The 12,428-nt window shown below is 43.1% G+C and overlaps 1 protein-coding gene across 3 annotated transcripts in view; it reads right to left on the bottom strand.

Moving 5' to 3' along the window:
* SLC52A2 (solute carrier family 52 member 2) overlaps nucleotides 1-12,428 on the bottom strand; it is a 71,593-nt gene that overhangs the window by 31,070 nt on the left and 28,095 nt on the right. For 2 of the 3 annotated variants that reach the window (XM_030190256.1, XM_030190257.1), the window contains exons 2-3: nucleotides 11,670-11,718; nucleotides 6,983-7,122 (exon numbers count right to left, since the gene is read on the bottom strand). In XM_030190256.1, coding sequence (XP_030046116.1) covers nucleotides 6,983-7,112 — 130 coding nt within the window. In that variant the 5' untranslated portion in view covers nucleotides 7,113-7,122; nucleotides 11,670-11,718. Of the gene's footprint in view, nucleotides 1-6,982; nucleotides 7,123-11,669; nucleotides 11,814-12,428 lie in introns of those variants that run through there. The other variant, XM_030190255.1, reaches the window with a different exon arrangement.

Here is a 12,428-nt window from a genome sequence, read left to right on the forward strand (position 1 = left end):
GGAGAGGACTTGTCCAAAATGGAGTCCTAAACGGAATTGAAATCCCCCCCCCCCCCCGGATGATATTCCTGTGCAGCAGCGGTGACAGTGTAGTAATTAAATGTAGAAATACTTTATTATTAAACACACTGGGGGCATAAAAATTGCTTTGCTGATTTATCAAAATTATAGAAAAACATAGCTTCCTTCGGAATCAATGATAAGAACATAAGAATATTAGAGTTGCCATACTGGGTTAGATCAATGGTCCATCTAGACCACTATTCTGTATTCCAACCAGTGGCCAAGCCAGGTCACAAGTACCTGGCTGAAACCCAAATCGTGGCATAAGTACATAAGTATTGCCACACTGGGACAGACTGAAGGTCCATCAAGCCCAGCATCCTGTTTTCAACAGTGGCCAAACTAGGTTACAAGTACCTGGCAAGCTCCCAAAATAGTACAATACATTTTATGCTGCTTATCCTAGAAATAAGCAGTGGATTTTCCCCAAGTCCATCTTAATAAAGGTATATGGATTTTTCCTTTAGGAAGCCATTCAAACCTTTTTTGAACCTAGCTAACTGCTTTTACTACATTCTCTAGCAACGAATTCCAGAGTTTAATTACACGTTGAGTGAAGAAATATTTTCTACGATTCGTTTTAAATTTCTCACTTTGTAGCTTCATTGCATGTCCCCTAGTCCTAGTATTTTTGTAAAGAGTAAACAAGTGATTCATATCTACCCGTTTCATTCCACTAATTATTTTATAGACCTCTATTATATCTCCCCTAGCTGTCTTTTCTCCAAGCTGAAGAGCCCTAGCTGCTTTAGCCTTTCCTCATAGAGAAGTCATTCTATCCTCTTTATCATTTTCGTCGTCCTTCTCTGTACATTTTCTAATTCCACTCTTTTTTGTTTTTGTTTTTTTGTTATATTTGTACCCCGCGCTTTCCCACTCATGGCAGGCTCAATGCGGCAGGCAATGGAGGGTTAAGTGACTTGCCCAGAGTCACAAGGAGCTGCCTGTGCCGGGAATCAAACTCAGTTCCCCAGAACCAAAGTCCACCACCCTAACCACTAGGCCACTCCTCCTCTGAGATGCAGTGACCAGAATTGAACATAATATTTGAGGTGCGGTTGTACCATGCAGCGATACAAAGGCATTATAACATCCTCATTTTTGTATTCCATTCCTTTCCTAGCCGCTGCTGCACACTGAGCAGAGGGTTTCAACATATCATCAACAATGACACCTAGATCCCTTTCCTGATCGGAGACCCTTAATGTGAACATAAGAACATAAGATTAGCCATACTGGGTCAGAACAATGGTCCACCTAGCCCAGTATCCTGTTTTCCAAACAGTGGCCAAGCCAGGCAACAAGTACCTAGCAGATATCCAATGTGGAACTTTGCATTATGTAGTTATGTAGTGCATCACTTTGCACTTGCTCACATTAAATGTTATCTGCCATTTAGACGCCCAGTCTCCCAGTCTCGTAAGGTTCTCTTATAATTTTTCACAATCCTCCCGCGATTTAACAACTTTGAATAATTTTGTGTCATCAGCAATTTGAATTACCTCACTAGTTACTCCCGTCTCTAAATCATTTATAAATATGTTAAAAAGCAGCGGTCCCAGCAAAGACCCCTGGGGAACCCCACTATCTACCCTTCTCCACTGAGAATACTGACCATTTAACCCTACTCTCCATTTTCTATCTTTTAACTAGTGTTTAATCAACAATAGGACACTACCTCCTATTCCATGACTCTCCAATTTCCTCTGGAGTCTTTCATGAGGTACTTTGTCAAATGCTTTTTGAAAATGCAGATACACAGTATCGACCTGCTCACCTTTATCCACATGTTTGTTCACCCCTTCAAAGAAATGTAATAGATTGGTGAGGCAAGATTTCAATTCACTAAAGCCATGTTGGTTTTGTCTCATTAATCCATGATTTTGAATATGCTCTATAATTTTGTTCTTTATAATAGTCTCTACCATTTTGCCCGGCACCGCCATCCGGCTCACCGGTCTATGATTTCCTGGATTTCCTCTGGAACTTAAAAAAAAAAAAAATCGGCAATATATTGGCCACTCTCCAATCTTCAGGTACTACTCTTGATTTTAAAGATACATTACATATTACTAACAGTAGTTCTGCAAGTTCATTTTTCTATTCAATCAGTATTCTGGAATGAATATCATCCGGTCCAGGAGATTTGCTAATCTTCAATTTGTCTAATGGCACCATTACATCCTCCAGGTTTATAGAGATTTCATTCAGTTTCTCTGATTCATCAGCTTTGGGATACCATTTCTGGCATTGGTATCTTTCCCAAATCTTCCTCGGCTTTGTCTTCCCTTAGTGCCCCTTTTACCCCTTGGTCATCTAGCGGCTCAACTGATTCTTTTGCTGGCTTTTAATATACCTAAAAAAATTTTTTACTATCAGGCTTATTTTTGAAAGAGAAGGACGCCCATCTTTTGACACTTCTTTTTATAATCTATATAAAAATAAGTTATTTAAAATATAAAACAATTAAAGTGGCATTAAAAGTGAGCCAATGAAGAAGTATGTGCTTTATCCATTGCCATAAAACATTGTTGGCAATGAGCACAGCTGAGGTCACTATGAATTAGGTAAAACATTCTTGTAACAAGTGAAAATACTATATTGCTTTAAGTTCTTGAGGCTGGGAACTGAGTGTGGTATAGAGGGAACTTTCACACTTAAACACCCTCCTCCCCAGTCCCATCCAATCCTAACAAATACATTTAGGAATCTTCAGGCTATTGACCCTTCTACTCTGTCCTCCAGTGTTTCAAATCTCTTCTCTACCACTATGTTATCCAAGTCTGTCATGGAGGCTGTTTCTTCCTATAATACTATTCTCTCCTCTGATCTGGATTCTCTCCCTCCTCCCATTCCCCGTTCTGTAAAACATACCAAACCCCAGCCTTGGCTGACCTCTAGAATCCGCTACCTACGTTCCTGTGCCTGTTCTACCTTTGGCTGAATTCCTGTGCCCATGCTGACTTCATACATTTCAAATTCTTGCTGACCTCCTTCCAGTCTGCTCTTTTACTTGCCAAACAGGACTATTAAATCCAGTTGACAAATTCTCTTGGCTCAAACCCTCAACGTCTCTTTGCCACACTGAACTCTCTCCTCAAAGTGCCTTCACCTCCAAATCCCTCTTCACTTTCTCCCCAGACTTTGGCTGAATACTTTCATGATAAGGTTCACAAGAATAAACTTGAATTCTCAACCAGGTCACCTCCACCTCTTCTTCCTTTAGTCCATTCTCTCAACCCTCCAACCCCTGCCTCCTTTTCTTCCTTTTCTGAAATCACTGAAGAGGAAACTACACATCTTCTTTCCTCCTCGAAACTAACTACCTGTTCCTCTGATCCTATTCCCACCCATCTACTTAACACTATCTCTCCTACTGTCATCCCTTTTATCTGTCATATCCTCAGTCTTTCAATTTCCACTGCGACTGTTCCTGATGCCTTCAAACATGCCATAGTCATACCACTCCTTAAAAAATCTTCATTGGACCCTACCTGTCCTTCCAACTATTGCCCCGTCTCCCTCCTCCCTTTCCTATCCAATGTGCTGTTTACCGCCGTTGCCTTGACTTTCTTTCATCTCAAGCTATTCTTGATCCACTTCAATCTGGCTTTCGCCCCCTTCATTCAACTGAAACAGCACTTGCTAAGGTCTCCAATGATCTGGAGTGGAGGAGTAGTCTAATGGTTAGTGCAGTGGACTTTGATCCTGGGGAACTTAGTTTGATTCCCACTGCAGCTCCTTGTGACTCTGGGCAACTCACTTAACCCTCCATTGCCCCTGGTACAAAATAAGTACCTGAATATATTGTAACCAGGCGCCTCTCTTGTGCAGCCAAGGATAGAACAATCTCCTCCAGCCCCAGGCTCCCGGTACAATGAATAAATAGATGTCCACCAGTAACTTCAATCTTAAGGACTTTTATTCCATGCAGGTTTTTAGTACACAGTTCCAACAGCAGCATAGCACATACCAGGATTCAATACAGGCTTCAGTCTGGGCTCTTTATCCAGTGCACAATAAACAGTAATTAAATTCCCAAGACAAACAGTTCTTTCAGTTCATCATCACAGTTCAGTCACCAAGCAGCATTTTCTACCTTCTATCCTCTTTACCTTCAGGAGAGTTCAATATTTTAGGGACTCCTTCTACCCAAGGGTTTTCCCCTGCATCAGCTTCACAGTGAATTCATACTTTTGGGACTTCCTCTCACCCAAGGAATCTCAGCCTGCTTCAGTACTTTAGGGACCTCCCTGCCCAAGGATTTTCAGCCTGCAAATACTTCTCTCCTTCTCTCTCCTGAACTGAACTAATGAGACTCCTTTCCTAATCAATCCCTGGCTTCTGCCTTCACAACCAATCATTCTCCACTCATTAGCTTCTCTACACACCCATACCAGCTGAGTTGAGCATGAGCCTAATGAGGAGCTCCTGCACACAGGGTTTCCTAGCTTTCTTTCCCCCTAGTGGCAGCCAATCTACACCTCCTGTTAGCTTACACCCATGTCCTCCCTTATTGCAGCTAGGAGTCCAGTCCGGGTTTTCCATCTCACCCCCTGGCTCCTTGCCTGCAATGCCTTCTGGGACTTGTAGTTCAGACTGAAGCTGCCTTAACCCAACTAGCCTGGATGTGACTTTATCACAATATATAAACCGCTTTGAATGTAGTTGCAAAAACCTCAGAAAGGTGGTATATCAAGTCCCATTTCCCTTCCCTTTCTGGCCAGATCCAAAGGTCTCTATTCTATCCTCATCCTTCTCGATCTATCTGCTGCTTTTGACACTGTTGATCACAGCCTACTCCTTGATACGCTATCCTCACTTGGATTTCAGGGCTCTGTCCTTTCCTGGTTTTCTTTTAACTCTCTCCCAGCGTACCTTTAGTGTATACTCTAGTGGATCCTCCTCTACTTCTATCCCACTGTCAGCTGGTGTACCTCAGGGATCTGTCCTGGGACCTCTTCTTTTCTCCATCTATACTTCTTCCCTTGGTACTCTGATCTCATCCCATGGTTTTCAGTATCATCTTTATGCTGATGACTCCGAGATCTACCTCTCCACACCAGAAATCTCAGCCGAAATCCAGGCCAAAGTATCAGCCTGCCTGTCTGACATTGCTGCCTGGATGTCTCACCGCCATCTGAAACTAAACATGACCAAGACTGAGCTTCTTATCTTTCCCCCTAAACCAACCTCTCCTCTTCCCCCATTCTCTAATTCTGTGGATAACACTCTCATCCTTCCTGTCTCATTAGCTCGTAACCTTGGGATCATTTTCAACTCCTCTCTCTCCTTCTCTGCACATATTCAGCAGACTGCTAAAACCTGTCGTTTCTTTCTCTATAATATCAGCAAAATTCGCCCTTTCTTTTCTGAGCACACTACCAGAACCCTCATCCACACTCTTATCACCTTTCGCTTAGACTATTGCAACTTGCTTCTCATATGTCTCCCACTTAGCCATCTCTCTCCTCTTCAATCTGTTCAAAATTCTGCTGCACGGCTAATATTCCGCCAATGTTGTTATGCTCATATTAGCCCTCTCCTCAAGTCACTTCACTGGCTCCCTATCTGTTTCTGCATACAGTTCAAACTCCTCTTATTGACTTACAAGTGCATTCACTCTGCAGCTCCTCGGTACCTCTCCACTCTAATCTCTCCCTACACTCCTCCCCGGGAACTCCGTTCACTGGGTAAATCTCTCTTATCTGCACCCTTCTCCTCCACTGCTAGCTCCAGACTCCATTCCTCTTATCTTGCTGCATCATATGCCTGGAATAGACTTCCTGAGCCGTATGTCAAGCTCCATCTCTGGCCGTCTTCAAATCTAAGCTAAAAACCCACCTTTTTGATGCTGCTTTTAACTCCTAACCCTTATTCACTTGTTCAGAACCCTTATTTTATCATCCTCACTTTAATATTCCCTTATCTCGTTTGTCCTGTTTGTCTGTGCTAATTAGATTGTAAGCTCTGTCGAGCAGGGACTGTCTCTTTATGTTCAAGTGTACTGCGCTGTGTACGTCTAGTAGCGCTATAGAAATGATAAGTAGTAGTAGTAGCAGTAACATCTAAACCAGATAGCAGCTTGGTTGTACCATCACAGGTTGAAACTTAATCCGGAGAAATTCAAACTTCTTGTCTTTGGACTTACACTTGTGCTGATGCTTGCAAGCCCCATCACGATGGCTGGAATGGTAATTATTAGAGTTGACTCAATCAAGGTCTTAGGAATAATTTTGTACAGTAACCTATCATTCACTGCTCATATCTGTAGCATAGTTAAAACCTGCTACTACAAATTAAGTATCATTATCCCATGCAATCTTCTAACACTGTCCAAGAGCTAACTCAAGTATTATACCTTGACACAGCCATACTGACGAACTCTGGCCACAGTAGGGGTGTGTCCAAAATGGAAACAGCTTGAAGTTAAGATTCTAAATAATTTATATTTACGTCACTTTAAAGCTGGTTCGATTAGACCTTTAACAGACTTATTCCAAGGGTTTTTAAAAAATGTCTATGAAGTGATTTTACCCTGTATATGCCTACCATTATTTCTTCCTTAACACAAAAGTGGAGGAAGGGTTCTTTGGCTTTTCCCCTTGGATTAATTTTGGTAATATAAGTATCGTCAGCCTGAAGGGTAGTTTTGTGTATTCCGGGTCAGAAATGAACCTCTCTCCTATGCCTGGAGATTTGTTTGATTTGAATTTTTATATTTCATTACTTGTCTTTCCAAACCTGAGCTCAAAGTAGGTTACATTTCAAACCGAGTCAGTAGATCCCTGTCTCAGAGGGCTTACATCCTATGCTTGCCCCCTTGTATCACTGTTTATCACTATCAGAGGCTTTCACTGTTAAAAGGAACACCTTCACCGGCTGACACTGCTCACACAAACTTGCAGGACTTTCTTACCTTCTGGCAGATCCTTCACCACCACAGGGAGCTCAATCCAAAGAGAATTCACTGCAACCCAGGAGCCCATGCCAAATAGCGCCACCAGGAGATGAGTAACCAGGTCTCTGCTCATCAGAGATGCCGGCATCTTCCTAAGGCTATCAGGGATCAAGGACATAAGGATCAGAAAAAGGAACTATTTGTAGGAAAAGGGAGAGGCCTTACTGCTCTCATGTGCTATATAAAACAAAACCAATGTAAATGAATTAATCAATTTGAGATGAATAAAAAACTCTTTCCGGTCACTACTTGGCTGGTGGCGGTCAATGTTTTTTAAAGCACTGATCGCTACTGCTAAATTAGACCTGGACAGTTAATGCCAGGCCATGTCTTGGAATCAGTATTGAGTAATTGGGTATAACTAGCTAGAAGCTAGCTACCTGCATATATCTGGGTGCCAGCTGACCTGCCCAGCTGAATATCGGCCAGCATCCAGATAAGGGGATCTGTCACTAATGCAACAGTCCTTCACTCCCCTGTCCAATCCCCTCCCCACAATGCTGATCCCTCTTGCTAGTTGAATCCCAACATATAAATAGTTACAACAATCTAGCTTAAACACTAAGCTCTGCACTATCACACGGAAATCCTCCCAAGGTCATTTAATTGTTTTATTAACATCTTTATTAGCAAACAACATATCACAACAAGAATTAATACAAGCATTTTTCTTTCCCTCCAGAATCCTTAAATTTCCTCATTTGTTTGATCTTACTAAGGACATAAAGTTAGGAAAAGGAATCTTGAAATGTCCTCAAAACTTGAGCCTTCACTGTCAAATCAGCATCCAGGACTATACCTATGCTAAACATCGGATCCTTAATCGGAAATGTAAGTCCATGTAAAGCAAAAGATTCACATCCAACCGTAGTTCCCCGTAGTTTCATAATCATTAATAGTTTTTGAAAGATTCAAGGCGAGATGGTTCTGAATCATTGAGTCCTGAATCTTTGATAAGCACAGTCTATTTTTCACCCTTTCAAATAGTTGCTAATCTTTTACCTGGCAATGACTTCAGGCTCATCGTTCCATAGATTCCTGAATCACCCCTGGAACCCTTTTATAAATTGATGTTAAACTGGCCCAATCTTCAGATACCATGGACAATTTTAATCATAGGGTAAAATACTAATAGATAGGCAATTTATTTTTGCAATCTGGTCCTGTCTTTTATTTTTGAGTTATTTCAGTACTCTGGGGTGTATACCATCCATTCAAGGTGGTTTGCTGCTCATTAACGTGTTGATTTGGCCAATGTAAGCCACATTGAGCCAGCAAATTGGTGGGAAAATGTGGGATACAAATGCTACAAATAAATAAATAAAATTACATCTTCTTAGTTAACTGAGATTTGTTTCTGTTCCTTTGTATCCTTATCTTTAACTACTGTCTCTGGGAGAAATCTTTGTTACTATTCTATAAAAGAATGTTAGATTCAAATTCCTTTTCAGGGAGCATGTCAATGGAATGTGCTGCTTTTGGTCCTGAAAACACAACCATCCTATACTTATTTTAGGAAGTTGCTTAAGACCCATTTATATGAAGGTTAATCCTGCGTTTATACTGAGGTTTTGAGTTTTGTAATTTCCCTCAATTTATTGAGGCACTCCTTTTGTGAACCTTGGAACTAATGGTTGGTATATAGGAACCAGGTAAAATAGAATATTGATAGTTCCTTTACAATCTTCTCAGTGAAGACAGAAGCAAAAAATTAATTTAGCTTCTCAGCTATGACCTTGTTCTCTCCGAGTTCCACCTTTTAGCCCTCAATCATCTAGCACTCACACAATAGTCTTGGTATCACTCTCAGACACCCCTATCCTGGTCCATGTACCATTAGGACTCGGACACATACTGGCCCTGTATCACTCTCACACACTCCTATGGTGGTCCTTGTATCACTATCACTCGCACAAACTCCTAGGTTAATCCGTGTACCACTACCACTCACACACACATCAGTCTCAGAATCACTCTCACAAGCTCCTAGGTTGGTCCATGTACCATTACTACTCACACACACACCAGTCTTGGTATCACTCTCACAAACTCCTAGGTTGGTCTGTGTACCACTACCAATTGCACACACCGGTCTCAGAATCACTCTCAGAAACTCCTAGGTTGGTCCATATACCACTACTACTCACACACACACCAGTCTCGGTATCACTCTCACAAACTCCTAGGTTGGTCTGTGTACCACTAGCATTCGCACTCGCACAAACACCGGTCACAGAATCACTCTCACAAACTCCTAGGTTGGTCCGTGTACCACTACTACTTACACACACACCAGTCTCAGTATCACTCTCACAAACTCCTAGGTTGGTTTTGTGTACCACTAGCACTCGCACACACACCGGTCTCAGAATCACTCTCACAAAGTCCTAGGTTGGTCCGTGTACCACTACTACTCACACACACACCAGTCTCGGTATCACTCTCACAAACTCCTAGGTTGGTCTGTGTACCAATAGCACTCGCACAAACACCGGTCTCAGAATCACTCTCACAAACTCCTAGGTTGGTCCGTGTACCACTACTACTTACACACACACCAGTCTCGGTATCACTCTCACAAACTCCTAGGTTGGTCCGTGTACCACTACTACTTACACACACACCAGTCTCGGTATTACTCTCACAAACTCCTAGGTTGGTCCGTGTACCACTAGCACTCGCACAAACACCGGTCTCAGAATCACTCTCACAAACTCCTAGGTTGGTCCGTGTACCACTACTACTCACACACACACCAGTCTCGGTATCACTCTCACAAACTCCTAGGTTGGTCTGTGTACCACTAGCACTCGCACACACACCAGTCTCAGAATCACTCTCACAAACTCCTAGGTTGGTCCGTGTACCACTACTACTCACACACACACCAGTCTCAGTATCACTCTCACAAACTCCTAGGTTGGTCCGTGTACCACTAGCGCTCGCACACACACCGGTCTCAGAATCACTCTCACAAACTCCTAGGTTGGTCCGTGTACCACTACTACTCACACACACACCAGTCTCGGTATCACTCTCACAAACTCCTAGGTTGGTCCGTGTACCACTACTACTTACACACACACCAGTCTCGGTATCACTCTCACAAACTCCTAGGTTGGTCCGTGTACCACTAGCACTCGCACAAACACCGGTCTCAGAATCACTCTCACAAACTCCTAGGTTGGTCCGTGTACCACTACTACTCACACACACACCAGTCTCGGTATCACTCTCACAAACTCCTAGGTTGGTCTGTGTACCAATAGCACTCGCACAAACACCGGTCTCAGAATCACTCTCACAAACTCCTACATTGGTCCGTGTACCACTACTACTCACACACACACCAGTCTCGGTATCACTCTCACAAACTCCTAGGTTGGTCTGTGTACCAATAGCACTCGCACAAACACCGGTCTCAGAATCACTCTCACAAACTCCTACATTGGTCCGTGTACCACTACTACTCACACACACACCAGTCTCGGTATCACTCTCACAAACTCCTAGGTTGGTCCGTGTACCACTAGCGCTCGCACACACACACCAGTCTCGGTATCACTCTCACAAACACCTAGGTTGGTCTGTGTACCACTAGCACTCGCACACACACCGGTCTCAGAATCAATCTCACAAACTTCTAGGTTGGTCCGTGTACCACTACTACTCACACACACACCAGTCTAGGTATCACTCTCACAAACTCCTAGGTTGGTTTGTGTACCACTACTACTTACACACACACCAGTCTCGGTATCACTCTCACAAACACCTAGGTTGGTCTGTGTACCACTAGCACTCGCACACACACCGGTCTCAGAATCACTCTCACAAACTCCTAGGTTGGTCCGTGTACCACTACTACTCACACACACACCAGTCTCGGTATCACTCTCACAAACTCCTAGGTTGGTCCGTGTACCACTACTACTTACACACACACCAGTCTCGGTATCACTCTCACAAACACCTAGGTTGGTCTGTGTACCACTAGCACTCGCACACACACCGGTCTCAGAATCAATCTCACAAACTTCTAGGTTGGTCCGTGTACCACTACTACTCACACACACACCAGTCTAGGTATCACTCTCACAAACTCCTAGGTTGGTTTGTGTACCACTACTACTTACACACACACCAGTCTCGGTATCACTCTCACAAACACCTAGGTTGGTCTGTGTACCACTAGCACTCACACACACACCGGTCTCAGAATCACTCTCACAAACTCCTAGGTTGGTCTGTGTACTACTACTACTCACACACACACTGGTCTATCACTCTCACACACTCCTATTTTGGTCCGTGTACCACTAGCACATGCAAATGCTGGCCTTAGTATCGTTCATATACTTGTTCTAATCTCAATTGCACAATGTCACTCATGTCTGTATCACTCAGTCCCAGTGTTTTTAGTGCTCATTCATGTTTATACATACTCATTGCTGAACTGTATATGTCCCAATATCGCTCAGGGACACTTGTCCCTCTACCACTCATGCATCTCTGTATTGCTTCTCGACTTTTACAATGGCACATTTCACTAGTCTGCCTGTGTCTGTTTACTACACATTTCACACATTTTTACCTGTGTTTTCTGCCTGCCTGTGTCTCTTTACTACTCATTTCACACATTTACCTGTGTTTTCTGCAGGTTCTGAAGTACAGCTTTTGTGTCACCTCACAGCCTAGAAGACAAAGGGCAATCTTTAAGCAACCAACCTTGTACCGAGATGCCAAATAACACAGCATGAACAATAAAAACCTTTCCCTTGGAGCAGTGAGTCAGACCGAGGCTCGAACTGAAGAGGTACACCCATGCAAGTGTGGAAAGGAGGGAACAGGGTAAGATACCTTGCCGAGTCTGAAACCATACCTTCCAGGTCCAGAAAAGAGTGATCAAGAGAAGGTGCTTGGCTAGGGAAAAGCCCTGAAAATACAGTGAAGGGATTAGGATGGGGTGTCAGGCAGCGTCATCCATGTGTAGACAGAAAGGATCAGTCAGCAATTGGAGAGGTCAAAGCTCAGGCCAGTCCATCACACCAGCAATACTTATCAACTTTCAGATATTTATTATAAGGTAATCACTTTCTGAAGGATAACAGCACAAGGGTGCTTTCTGAAAGATAAGAAGACAAGAGGCCTCTGGAAACTGTCACACTCTACAGCCCTCCCCTACAGCTCTGTACAAATTGGAACAAAAGTCAAACAGGCGGAGGACACAAGAAGCCCTGTAAACATTAGAGTTGTGTGCAAAAGCTCAGCCCACAGTTCTGCAATGCACACATAAAACAACAAAGTTCATGCCTGAAGCAAGAAATAAATCAAATGAAAATAAATGTGTGTGGAAACATGGGACACTGCGCTGACTGACATGGAAACATGTGTACTTCAGGCA

Source organism: Microcaecilia unicolor, chromosome 1, assembly GCF_901765095.1.
Source record: "Microcaecilia unicolor chromosome 1, aMicUni1.1, whole genome shotgun sequence".
Classification (NCBI taxonomy): domain Eukaryota; kingdom Metazoa; phylum Chordata; class Amphibia; order Gymnophiona; family Siphonopidae; genus Microcaecilia; species Microcaecilia unicolor.